This window comes from Patella vulgata, chromosome 1 (genome assembly GCF_932274485.2).
Source record: "Patella vulgata chromosome 1, xgPatVulg1.2, whole genome shotgun sequence".
NCBI classification, from domain to species: domain Eukaryota; kingdom Metazoa; phylum Mollusca; class Gastropoda; family Patellidae; genus Patella; species Patella vulgata.
In genome coordinates this window covers 48,074,378-48,099,219 of record NC_065879.2, presented here as the reverse complement: position 1 = coordinate 48,099,219, position 24,842 = coordinate 48,074,378, and the positions used below count along the sequence as shown (strand labels likewise).

Below are 24,842 nucleotides of genomic sequence, written 5' to 3'. Positions count from 1 at the left end.
ATGTCAAAATGTACCAAATATTAAAATCAGTCGATTATTGTAAATATTACAGCAACATTTGAAAAAACGACAACTTCGGTGATTTCTGACATTTCGCATTGCCGCAGAATGTTCGAAATAGATTTAATCTCTAAGTAATGCTGACTTTTCTGGAAAACCAAAGATATCGGATCGATCTGACAAGTAGTATCTGAGATATGCTCAAGTGGAAAATAAAACGGCCAAAGTGTTGGATGATTGTTTTTTTGGTAAAAACAATCATCACTAGACTTGCTTGCAAGACTGAAGGCTTTCACCCTAGCCAAGGCGTCACACTGTCGCCAGATCCATGACAAAGACTATCCCCACCACTCCCCCCACCCTCCAAATAAAAACACAAATATGCATAACTCAGATATTGACAAGTTCTTTTCATGCGCATTACGATAGAGAAGGGAATTGAAAAATATAGCTGAACAATTCACATCATGATAATCCTAGATCGGTAGAATCGAACAGATGCCGACAATCCAAATATGTAATCGAAAACTCAAAATTCCAAGAAATAACAATATTAGTAAATTTTCAAATTTTGAAGAAAAAATGAGAACGACATGATATCTCACTTCGGTCGTTATCGCATCCGCAATATCCCCAGCTGTACAAAAATATAACTTTTTCGAAAATCGGTTGGGAATTAACATATTTATGGCCGATTTTCAATTTTCGTGCACGTTAAAGATTTACTTCACTTCGGGCCTGTTCATAACTTTCGCGATAGTAATAAGTACTAACAGTTTAAAACATGTGAAAATCAATATTCAGAACTCTACCTGTCACAGTTTCAAAGATCTACACGAATTAGAAAAGGAATAAACAAAACAATTTTCCGAATGGGACAAAAAAGGAATTTTAGGTCTAAGATAACTACCAAAACCTAAAACATACTTACAAGCATTAGATTTTCATTTTTGATGAGAAGAAGGCGACTTCCTTATAAATAGCCGCATCGGATTCCTTTATTTTCAATGGTATCAAGTGATGACGTCATGTAGACAAATGACCTCGCACATAAATTCTACGACTAAATGTTATTTACTAAAATAACTTATTTTCAGCCTAGAAGCACCAATTCCGTATTTTGGTTGACAGTAAAATACCCTTAGTTCAAATATTGCCACTTAAAAAAAGGATCTCTATATATCCTTTATACGTATGCAAAACGTTCCGATTATGACCATTTCGAACTTTTTTGTCGATATACAGTGCCATTTGTTTGGCCACTCTTGATACTTTTGACTGTTGTACGGTGGTTTCATACAGATATATCAATTAGGCTCTCTATAGAAGGAGTTCCCCAAAAAAATATTAGATTGCCTTTTTGAGAAAAAGACCTCTAAACATGCTCGTACAGCGGCGCTAGTCTACTCTTCTTATATAGAATTCCAACTGCCAAGGGATCTTTTACGGTCACACCAATTTGAACACGGGACTTCGGAATCGCGTTCATGTCAGCTACTCAAATATGTAACTGGTTCAAAAATTGATTGAATATTCAATGAAATATCGCCAATTTTCTGGTTTTGTGCACGTAAAAGATTTGACGTCACTAACATATAAAAATTTAATAATAATTTCAGATAGAGTCCATGCTCAAACAACGTCATGCCTTTTATCAGAGGTGCAATATTTTTTTTTTTTCTTGTAAATATATTTATTCAGGTATTATATATGTACAAACATGTTATACATGAATAAACAATGCCATAATACTAATATTCTAAACATAATTACATCTATGTACATGAAAGAGTAAATTACGTGGAAATTTAAAAAAAAAAAAACCAAAAAAAAAACATTATTAATAGGATACGGTATGTACATGTATATACACAGTGTTTACATTAAGAAGTTAAAATATTTATTTACAATTAAAAGGGTGGGCTTATTTACACTCTTTCAAAAATCTAGAATAATATTTTCATCATAATCATAAACAATAAGTAATGATGGATTGATAAAATTGTCAATAAACTTATTCTTATTCTTAAAATATTTACTAAGATAATATAGATTATCCTTCAGTTGGTTTTTAAATAACGAAATAATATTCAATCTATAGTTTATTTTATCTAATACAATCATTCGGCGTTTATATATCGTCTGGCGTGCTGCAGATAAAACAACATCGCACAGTTCAACATGACTAGTCTTGATAGTAGACTGAATTCCTAACAGTAAAACGGATTTAAAATCATTATCATTAATTTTATGCTTTAAAATATCATTAATGATCTCCTTTAACAAGGCAATTAAATTTGAAAGACAATTACATTCTATAAACATATGGAAAATATCTTCTACTTCTGATTTACAAACAGGGCACATATTAGTAATAACAACATTTACTTTATGTAATTTTTCCATAGTCCAAACAATATTATGAGCAATTTTAAAATCTAAATCAATACTCTTATGATTTTTATAGTTCCTAAAAACACTTTTCCATACAAATGGCCAATTAGCATTAATATTGTTCTTCTTCCAATAACTGTAGGATGTGGGTTCAGAAACATAATTTTTAAGTAATACTTTATAAAAGAATTTGGACGTAAGTTCATTAGATTTGACAAGTACATCATTAATTTTAAAAACAACGTCATATCCAGTATTACAAGTATTGTCAAAACACTGGTTTTCTATAATAACCCGCCATGATTCGGGTATTGAAGATATAATTATTTGAAAATACTTTAAAATCTTATCGATATCATAAGTGTAACTGTCATCATTAATAATATCATTTACGGAATGAAATGGAATAAAACCGGGTTTAACATAATAAATAATATCATAGACATATTTAATACCGGATGACTGAAATAATTTAAAATCTAACTTACGACCATTGTGTCTAATAAGGTTATTATTAAATATGGGTTGAATAGAAACTTCTTTAATAGATGTAGGTTCGGGTCTTACATTTTTATTCAAGTCATCCCAAGAATTTAAAATATATTTATAAAATTCGGGTAGTTTAGATAGAGTATTCTTTTCTATATTAAGTTTAAAAATATCATAACCATTCTCAAAGCATGTAGCTTTTGAAAGATAATATTGCATGATACTTTTCCATACATGGTTGTAATTGATATCACAATATTTAATAATCCATTTTAAACTTAAAGCTTGACATTTAAATTTAATATTGGGTAGATTTAATCCACTGTTATTTCACGCTCTACGGCGACTGGTAACGGTAGAACACTCGCTGTATACCACACTTTTGATAACAATAGGGACTGTATCACAATAACTTTACCTGTGAGGGTAATATGTCGTCTGCTCCATAAGCCTAAAAGTTGTTTAATTTTATTAACCTTATTGCCCCAATTTAAACTATTTCAAACATTTTGATTTGTTCATAAATATACACCCAAAATTTCAATAGAATCAGATATAACTTTAACATCAATATTATAATCATACTCTAAATATTCGCTTTTGCCTATAGGCAGTAGTTCGGACTTAGACTTGTTGAATTTGGCTCCAGACGCCTTGGTATATAAATCTAAAACCTTAAAAACAGAATTAACAGAATCTATATTAGATAAAGTTAGATTAGTATCATCGGCATGTTGGTAAATTAAAGACACAATATCAGAATTATATATGGGTATTCCTTTTAAAGGAGATTGCTTAATTAATAAGTTTAAAGGTTCTGCTGTAATGACATATAAAATTGCTGATAATGGGCATCCTTGTCTGAGAGACCTATCTACTTTGAAAAATGGAGATAAATGACCATTGCATTTGACTGTACTATAAATATCTGAATATAAAATCTTGATCCAATTAATAAAATTAACTCCCAACCCAAAGCACTTTATTACGTGGAATAGAAATGCGTGAGACACTCTATCAAAAGCCTTTTCTGCATCTAATTTCAAAATAAATCCTTCTATATCTTCATCATCAGTATAATTAATTAAATCTCTAATAGAGGCTACTGTATCTAATATATTTCTGCCAGGAATAGAGCACGTCTGTTCAGGGGATATAAAAGTATGTATAATATTTCTTAATCTAAGAGACAAACATTTGGATAAAATCTTATAATCTGTATTTAAAAGAGTAATAGGTCTATAGTTGTTAAGATTTCGTCTATCCCCTTTATCTTTATAAACAAGTGTAAGCATTTCCTTTCGCATAGAGCGAGACATAATTTGATTATCATATATAAAGTTAAGAACATGTAAATATAAAGCTTTTAAGTGTTATAGATAATTCATCTAAAGTAATACTTTTATCGCAGAATTCTCTGTCTATAGGTAAAATATTATTGTGTTCAGGGCTGTCGGTAATTTTTCACAGTTGATTAGCAGCACTGCTAATCAAAAAGTCCAATTTTGCCAAATTTGATTAGCAAATTTAAAAATTGATTAGCAGTTTTTCAGTTTCAACGTAAAACACCTAAATAACAAGATATTACTTTAATTCATAACAAATATGATTAGATTCCATTCTGACTATTCTTTATTGGCTAATGAATTCTATATTCATAGAAATTCGGCCGAATGACAGTGGATACACTAGGCGAATTTCGACGCCGATTGATTCGGCCGAATCATTCGGCTAGTGTCTCCACCGCTTTACAGACAAGGGAATTATATTTTCGGAATCCTTGAAGGAAAGCCCATAAAATGTAGGAATTAGAATTTTGTTTTCTGGCAAATAATGGACGCCATTTTGAATTGAAAATGAAAATTAGTGAAAAATCCACATTAATGGGCTTGAAAACATACACAATTGGTCGTGGCTTAGAGAATCTGTCTCCTATTACCGAAATTAATACATTTCAAGATTGCCAGTCTCATGGTCGAATGTTTGGTATTTGAATATTTCAAAAATTCGAATTTCGCCTCTGATGTTTTCCGTGCCGACAAGGATGTTTTCGAGTGTACGCGCGCGCACATGCGCGTCACATCTCTACTCTCGTGCACACCAACTTGACACTCACCGGGTAAATGGCCTATGGTCCCAAGCACAATTCCCAAAAATAAATTTTAGGGCCCGACCCATGGGGAGCAAGCGGTGGTCATTTTCCCAGGGGTACATAAAGTTAAACAAAGATAGGTTGCCAGGCAACGAAACATACGCCCACAGCAGCTAAATCGTCCGGGCAGTCAACAAGAGTTGTCGCATATTTTTACTTTTTTCGGTAATGAAACATTTATAATACACTAAAATCTGATTAAGAGCAACAACACTGTATCATGAATTTAGCTGTTCCAAGTCATAAAAATTCATTGAAAATCAATATACTTGTTCGTCTCAAGATCTTAAACTCTGTGTATCAATCTGCAGTCAATCGGATATTAACTTTAGCCTCTAGAGCGTCCACAAGATTTTTTGAAGTGATCAAGGGCCATAACTCTGGCAGTAATTATCTGAAATCGCTGAAAATCAATAGACTTCTTCGTCTCATGACCTTAAACACTGTGTATAAATTTAAAGTCAATCGGATATTAACTTTGGCCTCTAGAGCGTCCACAAGATTTTTTGAAGTGGTCAAGGGCTATAACTCTGGCAGTAATTATCGGAAATCGCTGAAAATCAACAGGCTTCTTCGTCTCATGACCTTAAACACTGTGTATAAATTAAAAGTCAATCAGATATTAACTTTGGCCTCTAGAGCGTCCACAAGATTTTTTGAAGTGATCAAGGGCCATAACTCTGGCAGTAATTATAAGAAATCGCTAAATATCAATAGGCTTCTTCGTCTCATGGCCTCTAGAGCGTCCACAAGATTTTTTGAAGTGATCAAGGGCTATAACTCTGGCAGTAATTATCTGAAATCGCTGAAATTCAATAGGCTTCTTCGTCTCATGGCCTTAAACACTGTATATAAATTTAAAGTCACTCGAAAACATCCTTGTCGGCACGGAAAACATCAGAGGCGAAATTCAAATTTTTGAAATATTCAAATACCAAACATTCGACCATGAGACTGGCAATCTTGAAATGTATTAATTTCGGTAATAGGAGACAGATTCTCTAAGCCACAACCAATTGTGTATGTTTTCAAGCCCATTAATGTGGATTTTTCACTAATTTTCATTTTCAATTCAAAATGGCGTCCATTATTTGCCAGAAAACAAAATTCTAATTCCTACATTTTATGGGCTTTCCTTCAAGGATTCCGAAAATATAATTCCCTTGTCTGTAAAGCGGTGGAGACACTAGCCGAATGATTCGGCCGAATCAATCAGCGTCAAAATTCGCCTAGTGTATCCACTGTCATTCGGCCGAATTTCTATGAATATAGAATTCATTAGCCAATCACCACTCATATCGAGAAGTCACGTGATAAATTGAAGACATAGACGCCCCCATGTTTAATCATGTGACGTGAAAGGTGATGCAATCGACAGGTTGAATCGGGCGAAGCATTCAGCTAATGTGTCCACCCATTCGGCCGAATAAAATTTGGCGCCGATTGATTCGGCTATGTGTCCAGTGCAATCTGACCTATATTTTGTCGATTTTTTTGATAAATTTGATCCTTAATTTCATCAAGGGGAGATAATTTAGAAAATTTCTAATGACATTTTTCAAGTCGCATCGGCAAGATCTACTTACATACTAAATTTCATGAAAATCGTGCAACTATTAAAGAAGTTGTCAAGTTGATCTCAACTTCCGGTTCAAAATCACAACGGCGAATTTTCGAAATTCGAAAATCTGAAATTGTAGATTTGAAGTAAATGTTTCAAGGTACCCAAAGAAAAAAGATATAGTAAAATAGGTCAAATAGTTACAAAGTTACAGCAATGTAGGTCAAATGCATTCATTCGTAAAATTTGGTGATTTGGGATTCAAAAAATGATTTCAAAATATATTTAATCAACGTTCGCACCCCATTTTTGGGGGGGTAAGTCAAAGTTTCAGAAAGATCCTATGGTTAGATTCTGAGAAATCAGATTTGCAGAAAATACACACAAAAAAAACAATGATATTAATCTTGACAGAAACAATAAGCTTTCATATGTAATACATATGAAAGCTTAATATTCTTAACAAAAACAATAAGCTTTCATATGTAATACATATGAAAGCTTAATAATAATAATAATTTTAGTAAAAACAATAGTCTTTCAGACGAAAGTCTGAAAGCCTAATAAGAATAATAATCCGAACAAAAACAATAGTGTGAATCCCTAATTATAATCTAAATGTTAAGATGAACACAGAACTGTTAGCTAAATGAACTTGTCTCTTTGTGATGACCCTAGTGCTGTTCAATAAGTCATTTACTTCTTTTGATTTGAGTTCTCCTCACTTTTTTCAGATGGCAGTTATGCTATAGGCAAGGATACATGATTAACAACCAGATTTACATAAATTCTTCACTGTATGTGGCCACAACAACCATGTTTTTGACCTCATCTGCTTTTAAATACTTATTGAATATGGTCACAATATATTTATTATTACAAAAGAGTTTTTCTTCTGGGAGACAGAGTGGCTCAATTAGTAAGACATTGACCCGCTAACATGGAGGTCCGGTGTTCGATCCCAGTGTTGACCGAGAAAGTTCATCAGTATTTTCTAGCACGGTTCCCCCTTGTTAGTGGTGCAGGACAGAGGACCTGGCAAGGGACAATGTATAGTTTTTTCCCCATAGCACACAGTATGGCATATGCCCATCTTCATTAGCCCAGTTGGAGCAGAACAGTAGGATGTTAAACCCAATTTCATTTTTCGTTTTTCTTCCAAAGAATTTGGAGGCCTATTTGTAATAAATATCAGTAATGACGTTATTTTGAAACATTGTTTACACACATTTTGAACACTACAATCGCAGTTATCATTTAAAAACTTTGTTTACAGAGTTCAAACACTACAATCTCAGTTATCCGAGAAAGAAGCGATGGTGAAAGTTTATCAGAGATCTCCATTGACAAGAAGTAGTAGTGTACAGATGTTATGCTGTTCTCCTTTACACTCTCCCCGTCCTTCTCTACTGGCAACACCTAACTTATCATCTCATCAATCTAGTCATTCAGATTCTAGTAGTTACGCTAGACATGTTAAAACAGGTCAGTACTACCATATTATATACCAGACTATACAAATTAAGTTTATCACACTTGAGATTTGAGCAGTTGAATAATTGTCTTAAGACCATTGTGCATTAAGTTAATTTTGTGACTGCCACAACAATTTTTGCAAGTTGATCTAGAAACAACATTTCAGGAAATAATCAGATTTTGAATATCTGCTTGTCAAATAAGGATAAATACCTACTTCAAAAACATTTGTTACAAACAACATCCAACCAACATAATGCGCATGTGCCGCTGTGAAATATTCTCTGAAAAGAATTTTAACATTGAGAACAAGCCCTATACAGTGACATAGATAAATTATTAGTTTATTTCCAATAACACTTTTTTTATGGCTTTTCAGATGAAATTATGATTTATTTAAATTGTGCAATGTGCTTGCTTGTACGCCAAAAAGTACCTTCATATACAAATATTTGTCTGCTCCTCTATTAAAGTCAGACAATATGTGACAACATTTTCTCCCTCGTTCTTAAGGCTTGGATGGCCGAATGGTTAGTGTATGCGTGTTGTATCATAGGGTCTGTCATTGTCTCATTGAGTCAACTGGCGTGGTTTCGACTCCAACCTCATGGGTTTTCTCTGGTTTCCTTCCACTACATGCAGGTGAATTGTTGAAGTAGAATTGAGCCATGTGTTGGTCCGGAAATGACCTGGTTTGTGTCCAGCGGATGTTAACCCCATTTCTCTCTCTCACTATGTATGGTGAGAGTTGACATATTTTAATATTGATTTGTTTCTGTCATCAGGTCAACCCTTTTATATCAGTTTAATATGGATTGTGTATTAGAAATATTTTTCTGTATTTTAGGAAGTGAAAGTGCCTTAGATACAGATCGTCGTGTAGGTGAATTAAGAGAAAAACTTCAGAGTATTGAGATTGAGGTAAACTTTATTAGTGTTGAAACTACTATTCGGATATTCGTTAACGGATACAAAATAAGGGTTATCCGAATCATTTTACTATCCGTTTACTATTCGTTACAATATATTCTGACATTCCGTATGCTCTATATTTAGCCATTTTTACGTCTGATTACTTTGAAATTTTCCCCAATGCAATTGATCACGTACACAGCTCTGAGCATTAATGTCAACATTATGCGTATTATTTAGTGATAGTAACTAATAAAATTATTAATGCAGTGCAACGAAAACAGTAGTCTAAATAAAAAAAATGTTCATTCATTCCCTGCGCTAGTTTACGACATACGAGTTTAGACCGTGTTTTGACTTCCCACAATGAAATTTATTCATAACGACCTAGGTCACGTATATTCCCACTCACTGATTGGTTCAATAGTAGTAGATTATTAGAATGAGGCAAACGACCTTGCCGGAATAAATGGCACATGGTTTTATTTTACTTTTTTCATTCGTGTTGATTGAGCAAAATGATAAGTTGGAGGGTAAGATAACAGGAGTAGTTATACTATACAAATTCCTTCACCTCATTGATTTTTTGGGATGTGGGATGTCAGACCGATGTAATAGATAGTCTTAATAATTACGGTTAAAGGTAGGCACGTTTTTTTCTTCGCGGCTCAAACAATTTGCAAATCGAAAGTACGATTTCATACTCAGCATACACAGACACTCATATACATTGAAACAAGTAAGAAATTATGAGTACCGGTATATGAACTTTTGATGTAATTTTGTTCAAGAATTTCACGTCTCCGAATTATCCGAATAGTATTCGGATAGCCAACAAAAGTATTCGGATCACAAATCTCGATCCAATTTTCAACACTAAACATTATCACTTTTAGGGTGACCCACCATAAAAAAATATCTCCAAATATTTCGACAATTATACCACATTATTTAACAAGCCTTAACTTAACATTTATAGTCACTAAATAAACGGTCATGTTGTATTTAAATTATAATCATTTAAACATCTATAAAAAAAATAGACTGAAGAGGTAAACAACAAGGGGCCATTACATCTGGGCATTTTTGAGTGCAAAATAGGTTACATGTCCTTGGTTTGAAATTAGTCCTGCTACACCAGTCTGCCGACCGTTCTCCGGCTGATTATCAGGCCAAGATAATCAAGACTATTTTCTACGAAATGTTACAGAAAGCTAGATCAATAAATCTAATTTAGTAACTCTGTAGTTAAGCAACTCAACAATTCTTTTGAAAACCTTGTAAAATCATAAGGAAAATACTACTAGTATTCTATTCTTGCCTAATGAAGGAGCATCAGAAATATTGATTTTACTAAACCAAAAGATGCCGCTCCTAACAGTATAGATAAAGCAAATTAAAAAACAAACCAATTGTAATTTTCTAAAGTCTGCTGTTATTTAACTCGTGTTCTGCTTAAAATGAGGGGTCAGCCAATCAAATGGTCATTCGAATCAAGCGTTTGACCTTTTTTGCATGGAACTGTGGGTAGAAATTAGCGGCAATAGAAATCAAAACAAAGCAAAAGTAGATGAAAAATACATGGCGGTTGCTAATTGGTTAATCGAATGACTGACGTAATCGAGTCAAATGTCGCTTGCTTGGTACCTGACGTCATAGAACGTGAACTCCCACTATAACTTGTTAGATCTACATGTAGTGTAGGCCATCGAAAGTATAAAAAACAAAACGAAATATAGATCTATATTTTAATTAGATTATAGCCATGTAATGAGTAATGGAAGAATTCAAAAGTAATGAGTAATGGAAATGTAATTAATTACATTCCAAAAATCATGTAATGGGCAATTACATTTCAATTACTTTTCAATTACATTTTATGGCACATATAAATATTTCCAATATGACAAGCCTCAAACTTTATAGCACCAAAGAAGTAATTAAGTGTATCTGACACAAATCCAGTTCATTATAATTTAAAAAAAAAAATTTAAATCAGTTTTCGAAAAGTATAAGAGATTAAGAAGACATTAAACATTTTCTTTAATTATTTTTTATGTAGGACCCCTTTTTAAGAGGATTTTTAACCTAAAAAGAAGATTTCTGAAAAAATGTATATTATAATCAAAGATTAGTACTAATTTGTAGCCAATCAGTCAGTCTATCAGTATCAATCAATCAATCAGTCAGTTAGATTAAAAGACAATAACTAGCCTTACTCTACACTTTTGACAAACCAAACAATGACCTCCAAGTGTCTCATCATTTTATGGTTACTTAAAACTAATATATATTTTGTTTTAGAGTCATGCTGAATAATTTACCAGTTATTATACAATATATTATTATACAAACTATTTGGATTGATTAAAAATTTAAAAAATCATGTTTTTAGCTTGTGGGCCCTATAGAGGTCACAACTTTTATCCAATTTTGTTGAAACTTGAAATGTAAGTTTATAACCCAAAGATCTCAGTTCCTTTTGATATTCTCGCATAACTTCTTGAATTATGGCCCCTGATTGTACGAAAAATCGCGTATTTAGCTTGTGGACCTTATAGAAGTCATAATTTTTTTCCGATTTAAAAAACCGTATTATTATATCACCGTTACACCCTAAGGCCGACTGAGTTCGAATTTCGTGAAAATCAGCCCAAAAATTGACAGACAAAATGGCCGCCGTTCGTTCTCAAATAGCGTAAAAATATGGTATATCAAGGTTGTGGACCCTATAGAGGTCACAATTTTTATCCGATTTTGTTGAAACCTTGAAATATAAGTTAAACCCAAAGATCTCGGTTCCGCTCGATATTCGCGCATATCGACAGTAACTTCCCGAATTATGGCCCCTAATAGTACGAAAAATCGCGTTTTTAGCTTGTGGACCCTATAGAGGTCATAATTTGTATCCGATTTAAAAAAACGTATTATTATATCACTGTTACACTGAGTTCGAATTTCATGAAAATCGGCCCAAAATTGACAGACAAAATAGTTGCCTTTCATTCTCAAATAGCGTAAAATTATGGTATATCAAGGTTGTGGACCCTATAGAGGTCACAATTTTTATCCGATTTTGTTGAAACTTGTAAGTTTATAACCCAAAGATCTCGGTTCCTTTCGATATTCGCGCATATCGGACCGTAACTTCCTGAATTATGGCCCCTGATTGTACGAAAAATCCCTTACTTTTTAGCTTGTTCTCTATCCACCTCTCGAAAATGTGGGCGTATCCTGCCTGACAGCCGCTGGTTCAAGTCATACAGTGAAAATGTCAGTTTTTGTCACCATTGCCCGTCACTATGAAATTTGCCTTGATGTTATAATTGCTAGAAATAACAATTCATAAACAAATATCTATTAATAAATAAATCAAGGATTATTTTGTAGGCGCTTCATGGCAGAAAAATAAGGTTGTCTTTTTAATTGCTATGAAAAATGTTTTTTTATTTATATAGTCATAAAGTAATGGGTAATGGTAATTAATTACTCTCATTGTAATGGGTAATGGTAATTAATTACATTGCTAAAAATGAGAAAGTAATTGTAATGATTACATTTAAAAAGTTTGTAATGTAATTAATTACACTGGCAATGTAATGGCCCCAGCCCTGCTGTCAATCCCGATAACTGAGGTAGTGTGAATAGAATCATGTCATAATTAAACACAGCGAATATCTTTCAGCTATTTCAGATAATTACTGCCAGAGTTATGTCCCTTGATCACTTCAAAAAATCTTGTGGACGCTCTAGAGGCGAAAGTTAATATCCGATTGACTTTAAATTTATACACAGTGTTTAAGGTCATGAGACGACGAAGCTTATTGATTTTCAGCGATTTCTATAATTACTGCCAGAGTTATGGCTCTTGATCACTTCAAAAAATCTTGTGGACGCTCTAGACGTCAATGTTAATATCCTGTTAACTTTAAATTTATACACAGTGTTTAAGGTCATGAGACAAAGAATCCTATTGATTTTCAGCGATTTCAGATAATTACTGCCAGAGTTATGGCCCTTGATCACTTCAAAAAATCTTGTGGACGCTCTAGAGGTCAAAGTTAATATCCGATTGACATTAAATTTATACACAGTGTTTACGGTCATCAGACGAAGAATCCTATTGATTTTCAGCAATTTCCTATAATTACTGCCAGAGTAATGGCCCTTGATCACTTCAAAAAATCTTGTGGATGCTCTACAGGCTAAAGTTAATATCCGATTGACTTGAAATTTATACACAGTGTTTGAGGTCACGAAACAAAGAATCCTATTGATTTTCAACGATTTCTGATGTTTACTGCCAAAGTTATGAATCTTGATCACTTTGAAAAATCTTGTGATGCTCTAGAGGCTTAAAGTAGAGTTATCATCCGATTGACTTCAGATTGATAATTACTTCATGAGTTGTTACTCTTAATCAGATTTTAGTGTATTATAAATGTTTCATTACCCCAAAAAAGTAAAAATATGCGACACTACTTGTTGACTGCCCGGACGATTCAGCTGCTGTGGGCGTATGTTTCGTTACCTGTCAACCTATCTTATTTTAAAATGTTTAGTAAGTGCAGTAAGTATTAAGTTTTATGGTTGATTTTATGGTACATTAAAGTTAATAATTTTTTTTTTTTCTTCAGTATAAGGCTAAAACAGAAGATGAATGTCAATTATGGCAGGTTTAAAGAAAACTATGACTGTCTAATTTATATATATTTGCATCCCTTGGTTCCAAGAACAAGGGAATATATATTATATCTTTGACTGAAGTGAACTGGATTTAAAAAAAAACAATTTAATTTATTTTGTGCAATATAACAAAACTATTATATGATGTGGTGCTATTTGTTGGATTATAACGTCTCAGTTTCGTGTTATCAAAATGCGGCCGTTTAATTTTTTTTTGTGTGTTTTGATTTCGTCTTCTGGACTTGAATAATACAGTGTTTTACCCTTTGATCTTGATCTTGCTGACTTATAATTTAAGTCTCATATTTACCGGAATGTGACCAAAATAATTTTGGTTTGACAATGTTCGGCATAAATTGGCTAACTGTTCACATTATGATTTTTATACGCCCACATTGAAATGTGGTCCTATATTGTCGTCACCCCCACCCCCGTCCGGCGTCCACAATTGCTTGTAGACGCTCTAGAGGCTAAAGTTAATATCTGATTGACTTTAAATTTATACACAGGTCTTGAGACAAAGAAGCCTATTGATTTTCAGCAATTTCCGATAATTACTGCCAGAGTTGATCACTTTGAAAAATCTTGTGGACGCGCTAGAGGCCAAAGCTAATATCTGATTGACCTTAAATTTATACACAGTGTTTAAGGTCATGAGACGAAGAAGCCTTTTGATTTTCAGCGATTTCCGATAATTACGGCCAGAGTTATGACCCTTGATCACTTTGAGAAATCTTGTGGACGCTCTAGAGGCCAAAGTTAATATCCGATTGACCTTAAATTTATACACAGTGTTTAAGTTCATGAGACGAAGAAGCCTATTGATTTTCAGCGATTTCTGATAATAACTGCCAGAGTTATGGCCCTTGATTACTTTGAAAAATCTTGTGGACGCTCTGGAGGCTCAAGTTAACATCCCATTGACTTTAAATTTATACACAGTGTTTAAGGTCATGAGATGAAGAAACCTATTGATTTTCAACGATTTCCGATAATTACTGTCAGAGGTATGGCCCTTGATCACTTTGTGACGCTCTAAAGGCTAAAGTTATCATCCGATTGACTTCAGATTTATACACAAAGTTTGAGATCTTGAGACGAACAAGTATATTGATTTTCAATGAATTTTTATAACTTCAACAGCTAAATCCATGATATTAAAAATTTTGTATAAAAAACGTTAGCATGGGGCAGAACTTTATAAAAACCATACAAATTCTAATGGTTTTCTGATAATTACTTCATGAGTTGTTGCTCTTAATCAAATTTTAGTGTATTATAAATGTTTTATTACCGAAAAAAGTAAAAATATTTGACAGCTCTTGTTGACTGCCCGGACGATTTAGCTGCTATGGGCGTATGTTCGAATGTCTGGCAACCAATCTTTTGGAAATTCTTTCAAGATCTTTCAGGTTTGTTGTAAAGAATAATGAATACTTTGAGCGATGTTTTTCATATTTGATCAGTTAAAAGTTATTTTGTAGACTTTTGAAATTTGATCTATTTTTATACGCCCACATTTTCATGTGGACGTATATTGTCGTCGCCCCTGTTTGGCCGTCCGGACGTCCATCCACAATTTGTTTGTGGACTCTCTACAGGTCACAATTTTTATCCGATTTCAACGAAACTTGAAATATAGCTTTATCTCCCTAAGATCTTGGTTCCTTTCGATATTAGCATATATCAGACCATAACTTTATGGATTATGGCCCCTGATTGTACGAAAAATCACGTTTTTAGCTTGTGGACCCTATAGAGGTCATAATTTTTATCCGAATCTAAAAACCGTATTATTATATCACCGTTACACCCGAAGGACGGCTGAGTTTGAATTTTGTGAAAATCGGCCCAAAATTGACAGACAAAATGGCCGCTGTTCGTTCTCAAATAGCGTAAAAATATGGTATATCAAGGTTGTGGATCCTATAGTAGTCACAATTTTTATTCGATTTTATTGAAACTTGAAATGTAAGTTTATAACCCAAAGTTCTCGGTTCTTTTCAATATTTCCGCATATAGAATTGTAATTTCCTGAATTATGGCCCTTGATTGTAGGAAAAATCGCTTTTTTTAGCTTGTGGACCCTATATTGTTGTCGCCCCTGTCCGCCCGTCCGTCCCTCTGTCCACAATTGTTTGTGGACATTCTACAGGTCACAATTCTGATTATGGATTATGCCCCCTGATTGTACTAAAAATCGTGTTTTTAACTTGTGGACCCTATAGAGGTCACAATTTTTATCCGATTTCGTTAAAACTTGAAATGTAAGTTTATAACCCAAAGATCTCGGTTCCTTCCGATATTCGCACATATCGGACCTTAACTTCCTGAATTATGGCCCCTGATTGTAGGAAAAATCACGTTTTTAGCTTGTGCACCCAATAGAGGTCATAATTTTTATCCAATTTATAAAAAACTGTTTGAATATATCACCATTACACCCTAAGGATGGTTGAGTTCGAATTTCGTAAAAATCAGACCAAAACTGACAGACAAAATGGCAGCCCCTCGTACTCAAATAGCATAAAAAAATGTGATACATCAAGGTTGTGGACTCTCTAGAGGTCACAATTTTCTTCTGATTTTGATGAAACTTGAAATCTAACTTTATCACCCAAAGATCTCGGTTCCTTTCGATATTCGCACTTATCAGACAGTAACTTCCTGAATTATGGCCCCTGATTAAACGAAAAATCGCGTTTTTAGCTTGTGGACCCTATAGAGGTAATAATTTTTATCTGATTTAAAAAAACGTATTATTATATCGCCGTTACACCCTAAGGACGGCTGAGTTCGATTTTCGTGAAAATCAGCCCAAAATTGACAGACAAAATGGCCGCCGTTCATTCTCGAATAGCGTAAAAATATGGTATATCAAGGTTGTGGACCCTATCGAGGTCACAATTTTTATCCGATTTTGTCGAAACTTGAAATGTAAGTTTATAACCCAAAGATCTTGGTCCCTTTGATATTCGCGCATATCGGACCATAACTTCCTGAACTATGGCCCCTGATTGTACGAAAAATCGCGTTTTTAGCTTGTGGACCCTATAGAGGTCATAATTTTTATCCGATTTAAAAAAAAGATATTATTATATCACTGTTAAAACCTAAGGACAGCTAAGTTCGAATTTCGTAAAAATCGGCCCAAAACTGACAGACAAAATGGCCGCCCTTCATTCTCAAATAGTGTAAAAATACGGTATATAAAGGTTGTGGACCCTATAGAGGTCACAATTTTAATCCGATTTTGTTGAAACTTGAAATGTAAGTTTAAAACACAAAGATCTCGGTTCCTTTCGATATTCGCGCATATCGGACCATAACTTCCTGAACTATGGCCCCTGATTGTACGAAAAATTGCATTTTTAGCTTGTGGACCCTATAGAGGTCATAATTTTTATCCGATTTAAAAAAAACGTAACGTATTATTATATCACCGTTACACCCTAAGGACGGCTGAGTTCGAATTTCATGAAAATCGGCCCAAAATTGACAGACAAAATGACTGCCGTTCGTTCTCAAATAGCGTAAAAATATGGTATATCAAGGTTGTGGACCCTATAGAGGTCACAATTTTTATCCGATTTTGTTGAAACTTGAAATGTAAGTTTATAACCCAAAGATCTCGGTTCCTTTCGATATATTCGCCCATATCGGACCGTAACTTCTTGAATTATGGCCCCTGATTGTGCGAAAAATCGCGTTTTTAGCTCGTGGACCCATTAGAGGTCATAATTTTTATCCGATTTAAAAAAACGTATTATTATATTACCGTTCCACCCTAAGGACAGCTGAGTTTGAATTTCGTGAAAATCGCCCCAGACAAAATGGCCGCCGTTCGTTCTCAATTAACGTAAAAATATGGTATATCAAGGTTGTGGACCCTATAGTGGTCACAATTTTTATCCGATTTTGTTGAAACTTGAAATGTAAGTTTATAATCCAAAGATCTTGGTTCCTTTCGATATTTGTGCATATCGGACCGTAACTTCCTGAATTATGGCCCCTGATTGTACGAAAAATCGCTTTCTTTTTAGCTTGTTCTCTATCCATCTCTCGAAAATGTGGGCGTATCCTGCCTGGCAGCCGCTGGTTGATCAAAATTGTAACAAATGCCAATGCTAGATCTATTCCAAATTCCACAACAGACTTTGAGACAGCCGTTTTTAGGACCAACTGACCGATATTAGTCGCATGTATCAAGTACATTTCACTGAATAATATTAATCCTTATGATACACGTGTTGGCTACGCTTTGATATAGTCTGGTCCCATACCCACACGAAGAAAGGGGGGTTGGATGGCTGAATGGTTAGCGTGCGCGCGCTGTATCATAAAGTCTGCCATTGAGTCGACTGGCGTGGTTTCGAATCCCCGGTTGTACGTGGCAAGGAGTAGGGTCGCCTGTCCAACCTCGTGGGTTTTCTCCGGGTCCTCCGGTTTCCTCCCACTGCTAAAGACCCCTACGCGCAAGCGAATTATGTAAATAAAATTAAACCATATGTTAGTCCCGAAATGACCTATTTTGTGTCGAGTGGACGTTAAACCCCATTTCTCTCTCTCTCTCCCACGAAGAAAGCATCCACATTATTTTTATTACGATTGATATTATACTTATACGGTAAGGATATCCCTACTCGGAATGATACAGTTAAAACTGCACGCGACAATAACGAAGAGGTGGTTTATCGTTGATTACCTAGTCCGTTAAAATTTACATTGATATTTTACGTTGAAAAATCATCTGGATAATATTTCGTTTATTCTTTGAATAAAATGGCTTCTGAGCTTGAAACTGTCAGGGCCAATTGGAATATTTTTGATGACAGTTCGGCAGACTGCGAAAAACACACCGCTGCTGACACGAAAAAGAGCATTTCTTCTGTCACTCATATGGGGATATTTTAGTTTAAAAAGAACACCCGACAAGTCTGTTAACCAGGTATTGAGTTAATGGATATTTATTCGGTATTCCGGGCATCAGAATAGAATGATCTGCGGTGACGATACCTACAGGAATAATCTTACCCCAGCATATATACATGTATATACGTCTCACTTCATCAGTACATCTCACATACATTGCTAAATACCAAATCGATACACTAGATACATTAATCCATTTATACACCTCAAGTTATATATCAATTTTATATCAGTAATTATCACAATATTGAATTTTTGAAGCACAATAAATCTAATTATCGCGATAATTTACTCCAGACGATAATCCATGATATCGCGATAATTTATTTTACCAATATCGTGAGATATCGGGATATTTTTTTTCTGTTTTGTTGCAACCTTAGTTGAATTCGAATTTCGGGAAAATCGAAATGAAACTCCCCAACAAATGTCTGCTCTTTGTACTCAAAAGTCAAATTGTGTAAAAGTATGAAATACGAAGGTTGTGGAATTGTGGACCCTCCAGAGGTCACAATTTTTATCCAATTATGATGAAACTTAAAACATAGTTTATATCCCAAAGATCTCAGTCCCTTTTGATATTTGCGCATTTCAGACCATAACTTTCTGGATTGTTGCCCCTGATTGTACAAAAAATCCTGTTTGTTTTTAGCTTGTTCTCTATCCATCTCTTGCAAAATGTCGGCGTATCCTGCCTGACAGCCGCTGGTTGTTATTGTTGTGAAATTATATTATTTTTACCATTTTTTTTTTTTTTTTTTTGTCTTATTTTTGGCATTTGAGATCGTCTCTCAATGTGTTGCCAATGGGTACCAAATATTTAAATAAACGTTTTGTTACATTAATGAATAATATTGTAATATGTATGTGTAATACTACTTATTTGTGAATTTAAAGTCATTTTTGATGCTGCTACTTATTTATAAAATATTTCAAAGAATAATTTTATATTTGTTCAGGTTTTTGACTTTTGTTTCTTTTCATTTTCAATTTCTAATAGATTTTTATAGGTATTTATTGTTTCTAATGTGAACAAAAAATTAAAAGTCTTCCATATTAATAAGTTAGAAATTAATTTTCTCATCCTTTCATTTGTTAGAACTTAAGTGCCTTTGAAGAACTGTTATAAGGATTTTTTATAGCATTAAGAATAATGAAAAATAGTTGATTTTATTCCAAATATACTATTCAAAAAAAGTAGGGGATATTTGATTTTTAAGTGTTATTAAAGTCACCTAATGAAACTGACGAAGAAACAAATGACAAAATGAAATGAAGTTCACATTCATCGATTTATTCCAAATGATCGTTAGACTAAGTAAGGCACAGACTGACCATTATAAGGGTAAAATGATACCCGGGGTCAAACAGCAAAGTTACCACAGCATCACAACCAAGTCAGTAACGGGTAAATCCTCCTCTGTTTGCCAAACAAGCATTGATCCGACGTGGCATACTCCTAATGAGACGTCTAAGGTCATTTTGGTCCAGATTGTCCCATTCCTGTTGCAACGCAGCAGCAAGTTCTTGGACATTGGCAGGACGTTGTTGACGTTGACGTAACCTCTGTCCAAGCATGTCCCAGACATGCTCGATGGGGGAGAGGTCGGGACTCAGTGCTGGCCAAGGTAATGTGGTGATGTTCTGTTGTTGGAGGTAACCTGTAACGATCCTGGCCCTGTGACATCTTGCGTTGTCATCCTGGAAGATGAAACGGCGGCCATGACGTCGTGCGAGCGGCACAACATGGACTGCCAAGATGTTGTCCCGGTAGTACTGGCCTGTAACACGCCCTGCAACAACATGTAAAGCCGTTCTTCCAGCAACAGTGATGCCTCCCCACACCATAACAGAACCACCCCCAAATCGATCATGTCTGATGACGTTAACGTCTTGGAAGCGCTCGTTTCGACGACGCCACACCCTCCTACGTCTGTCCAAAAAATCAACAGTGAACCTTGACTCATCTGAAAACATCACATTGCTCCAGCGTCGATTATCCCAGTGTTGACGATCCCTACACCAACGACGTCTTGCCTGAATGTGATGATCTCTCAAACAAGGGATCACGCGAGGACGTCGGGCGCGAAGGTGACCCCTATGCAGTCGATTCCGTATCGTCTGGCCACTCACTCTCACACCAGTGTCTGTTTGAAGACAAGCGCTGATCTGATTTGCTGTGATGACACGATTTCTCAAGGCCAAGGTACGGATAAATCGATCCTGGGCTTGAGTTGTCGCCCTTGGTCGACCTGAGCGTGGTCTGTCCTGTACAGATTGTGTATCACGGTATCTGGACCATAGCCTGCTTATGACAGACTGAGAAACATTCATCGTCCGCGCCACAACCGCCTGTGTTGTGCCGATCTGTAGCATGCCAAGGGCACGTAACCTTTCATTTTGGGTAAGCCGACGCATATCAAAATTTGTTTTCTGGTCACTAAAACAATTAAACTGATGTTTCCACCCTGGAATTCAATGCCACAATGACTGTAACATTCAAAGTCAGAGTCGTGCAAATCTTGGGTTGGACCCCCATGATGATCCCAAGCATCACCTGCATTCCATGCGGTAGCTATTGGTGGGTTTGGGCGTCACATGTAACTGGAAATGTTTCTTCTGTTAGGTTCTATAGTTACTTTTTTCGTAGTCATTTGCATATTTTAGTATTATGCCCCCAAAATCAAATATCCCCTACTTTTTTTGAATAGTATATTTACATATTTGTCTGTATTAATGTACTTAATAACAGAATATTGTTTTATGATTGTTACAGATACATTATGTACGATTTAGATAAAGAGCTGGCTATTCTTGCTATAATAGTTCAAAAATAGATAATGCAAAATGAATATATGGAAAGTTTCATTTAAGTTACTTTATTCTGAGCCAAGTTATCACTGTTTATAGTTTTGAGAAGATATGTGTGATTGAATATTATCAAGGGCACTGTACTGGTATGGCTTAGCCTCACTTCCCCATTCATAGTTAATATTTTGTCTGTAAATAATCTAAAGGTTGCAATTATTAACAGATTTGGATCAAATTTGGCATGATCCACCATATGGTTGTACTTATTTATATTGTTCCATATACAACCCTCAGTAACAGAGCCACACCAAATTTTTGTGTTTATCGTCTGCAGGCTGCAACTCTGAATGGATCGTCTTGGAACTTTGCATATTTATTTCTTATATCGTAAAGACAGCAATTATTTATTTTAGTGCATACTCCGACCCCCGGGAATGCGGACTATATTACAGCGGTACCGATGCTCTTGTTAAAGTAAATCATTTAATGGCGGAACCGTTCTATAATCTAGTTAAAATCTTGAGTATTCGATGGCATCAAAAGTTGAATATATGGTCTTAAGGCCTAAAGAAAGACCTGCAATAGGTAAATTTAGCTCTTGAATAATGTATCTTAAATTTTATGCAAGAACCGATAGGAAAGCAAACATGGATGATAAACCAGCACATGGCAGTTTTCATCAACTCTTCCTTGAAGTGTCAAATTTGATAATGAACACCTCCCACATGAATGGCGCTATAGCGTGTCGCATGTGCAGCTCAGTGGTTCTGTTGTGGCGACAAGTTCTTCATCTGTGAACATACTCTCAAAGCATGTCAAATGTCCATGACTATTATTATCATATTGCAACCTGCATAGTTATCTGCATTTCAATATCCCCTACTTTTTTTGAAGAGTATATTTAGTATATCTGCTGTAGATAAGTAAGTACTAGAGTTGTTAGTACCAAAATATACATTGACTATTGTACAAGTATTTAATTATCAACAACATCATCATAGTCATCAATTATTAATACCATTAATTTGTTAATAATTCAGACATAATAAAATTATGGTAATAAAGTGAAAACTTCATTAATTTAATTCAAGCTTGTAGAAATGAGCTCATTTCTGCCAGGGATAAACAAATCCAAATGTGTACACCGACAATTCTAGTTCTAATTTATTTTAAACACTGTGTATATATGGCATCAGTATGGAGGAGTGGTTGTGTGTAATAATAATAATTCCAACAAAATGGCTGCTCATAGTAGTCATAGTCTCAAATTACCATATCACAAGAAAGTCATAAATAACAGTATGTCTGTTGAAAAAATCGCCTTTTTATACGCCCACATTGAAATATGGTAGTATATCGTTGTTAGTCCGATGGTTAATGTAAATCCGTCGGCTTTTCGGGTAGAAATCGTGGAATAAGCTTTATTTTGTAGGTTTTGATGTTTGATTACAAAAAACCAATGTTAACATTTTTTTTGAGTATTGAGGGTAGCCATTTTGCGATAATATTCCAAATTATTTTTTATTTTCACCTTATTTATAATGTTATCGACATATCAACTGTGATTTGGCAATGTATTAATATTGGCGGCATTCATGACTTTATTTCAGATTGTTTTCCATCATTTCATGATGATATTTCCAAGATGGCGCCCTTTTTTGCGGGAAAATCGATCGATGCGCTGATTTCGATTAAGGAGTAGTTTGGTGTCAATATATATGTTTTTGGGGTCACAGATTTGGCGCTCTACATGTCTGAAAGCCTATTGAGATTACTAAAATTATTATTATTGAGATTACTAAAATTATTAGGGTTTCACACTGCGTAGCTTGTGTGAAACACTATTGTTTTTGTTAAGATTATTCTTATTATTATTCTTATTATTATTATTTTTCTTATTCCATTTTGATTGTATCTCAGAAACTACATGTCGGAATGATTTGATGTCTTCGGTTTTACTGGGAAAGTGGGTGTGTCTTAGAGATTGAAGCTATTTCGAATGTTCTGCGATAATGCGAAATGTCCGAAATCGTCGATTTTTGAAATATTGCCGTAATATTAACAATAATCGTCGCATTTTAATATTGGATACATTTTGACATAGCCAGAGACAAGGCACATAGCTACGGTTCTTTTGATTTTCGACGAATCGTCAGAGATATTAGGCCCCAAATTTTGAAAATTAAAATTTTTACAAAAAACTTTTTTATTTATGAATATTTTTATGTGGTATTTTACCCAGGGTTAAAGAGTCATCTGATTTGACCAAAAATGGTGCCATTTTTTGTCACCGTAATTTTCCTTGGCCCCCATTGGCTAATTCAGTTTTTCAGTCCTGGATCAATTATTTAATACTCGATTTGTATCAAACAAAGATCATTAGCTCCGTGGTCCAAAATGTCATTTTTTTTGTTACCGGTAAAGTTACCTTTTGGCAACGGAAGTGACATAAATTTAGCAAAAACTACAATTTTGACAGTTCGGTACCACTTTTTGAAAGCAAATATTATTTTTTTCAAATCTGGTATGACTGAAAGTGTGTGCCCTGTAAAGGCGCAGAAAACATCAGGCTCAGTTTTTTTAATTTCGATTTCGTTTTCGGGTCATTTTGATTTATATGTGAAAAAAGGTGAAAAAATGAGCTATTTACAACCAATTCAGGGTTTTCATATTTTAAAATATTTCTTCGCAACTTTTATAAACTTGTAGCAATAATCCATACGAAGAGAATGTATGTGAAAATTAGTTTGTAATATGAGCAGATGCCCAGAAATGGGCAATTTTGCATGAGTCACGAATTACTCTAGTTTGCCGGTAAAAGGTCAATTATTATTGGATTTTCATAAAAGCGACACGATTTGATGCGTAATGCCAATTTTAACTAGGTCAAACCAATTTAACATTTTCAATGTCACCAGAAATGACGTAATTTGGGCAAAAACTGTATTTATAGCCTTCGAAACAAATAATTGATTCAAATGAGTCGTATTTGTTATTTGTTTAAAATTTTGATATTTGATTTAAATCAACTAATAGAATGAACCCATACGATCATATAGATATCACAAATTGGTTTCTAACTTGTTCAGTTGCAGAGAAATTGACGATTTTCAACAGGTAACTTTTCAAAGTTTTTGGTCCATAAAAGTGTCAATTATTATTCGATTTTCATAAAATTGTCACCATGTGATACCTAATGCCATTTACGATTTCATTCAAGTAATTTAAGATTTTCATTATCACCGGAAGTAACGTCATTTTGGCAAAAACTGTATTTTTAGCCTTTAAAACAGATATCTTATTCAAATGAGTCTGATTTGTAATGTTTTTAAAATTATGATATTTCATTCCAATCAACAAATAGATTGAACCCATACGATCATACAGATACCAAAAAATGGTTTCTAACTTGTACGGTTGCAGAGAAAT

The 24,842-nt window shown here is 34.4% G+C and overlaps 2 protein-coding genes across 7 annotated transcripts in view; one reads left to right on the top strand and one right to left on the bottom strand.

Moving 5' to 3' along the window:
* The window catches only part of LOC126832717 (angiomotin), a 147,446-nt gene that overhangs the window by 112,510 nt on the left and 10,094 nt on the right, over positions 1-24,842 (top strand). For 3 of the 4 annotated variants that reach the window (XR_008787453.1, XR_008787452.1, XM_050532374.2), the window contains exons 11-12: positions 7,873-8,081; positions 8,920-8,993. Coding sequence is in view for 2 of the 4 variants with exons in the window: in XM_050532374.2 (XP_050388331.1) it covers positions 7,873-8,081; positions 8,920-8,993 (283 nt within the window). In the remaining 2 variants the exon portion in view is untranslated. Of the gene's footprint in view, positions 1-7,872; positions 8,082-8,919; positions 8,994-13,621; positions 19,492-24,842 lie in introns of those variants that run through there. The other variant, XM_050532381.2, reaches the window with a different exon arrangement.
* The window catches only part of LOC126807896 (uncharacterized), a 56,766-nt gene that overhangs the window by 25,043 nt on the left and 6,881 nt on the right, over positions 1-24,842 (bottom strand). For 2 of the 3 annotated variants that reach the window (XM_050532781.2, XM_050532772.2), the window contains exon 2: positions 1,844-3,557. The exons of the other annotated variant lie outside the window; for it this stretch is intronic. In XM_050532781.2, coding sequence (XP_050388738.1) covers positions 1,939-3,102 — 1,164 coding nt within the window. In that variant the 5' untranslated portion in view covers positions 3,103-3,557 and the 3' untranslated portion in view covers positions 1,844-1,938. Of the gene's footprint in view, positions 1-1,843; positions 3,558-24,842 lie in introns of those variants that run through there. 3 annotated transcript variants of the gene reach the window in all.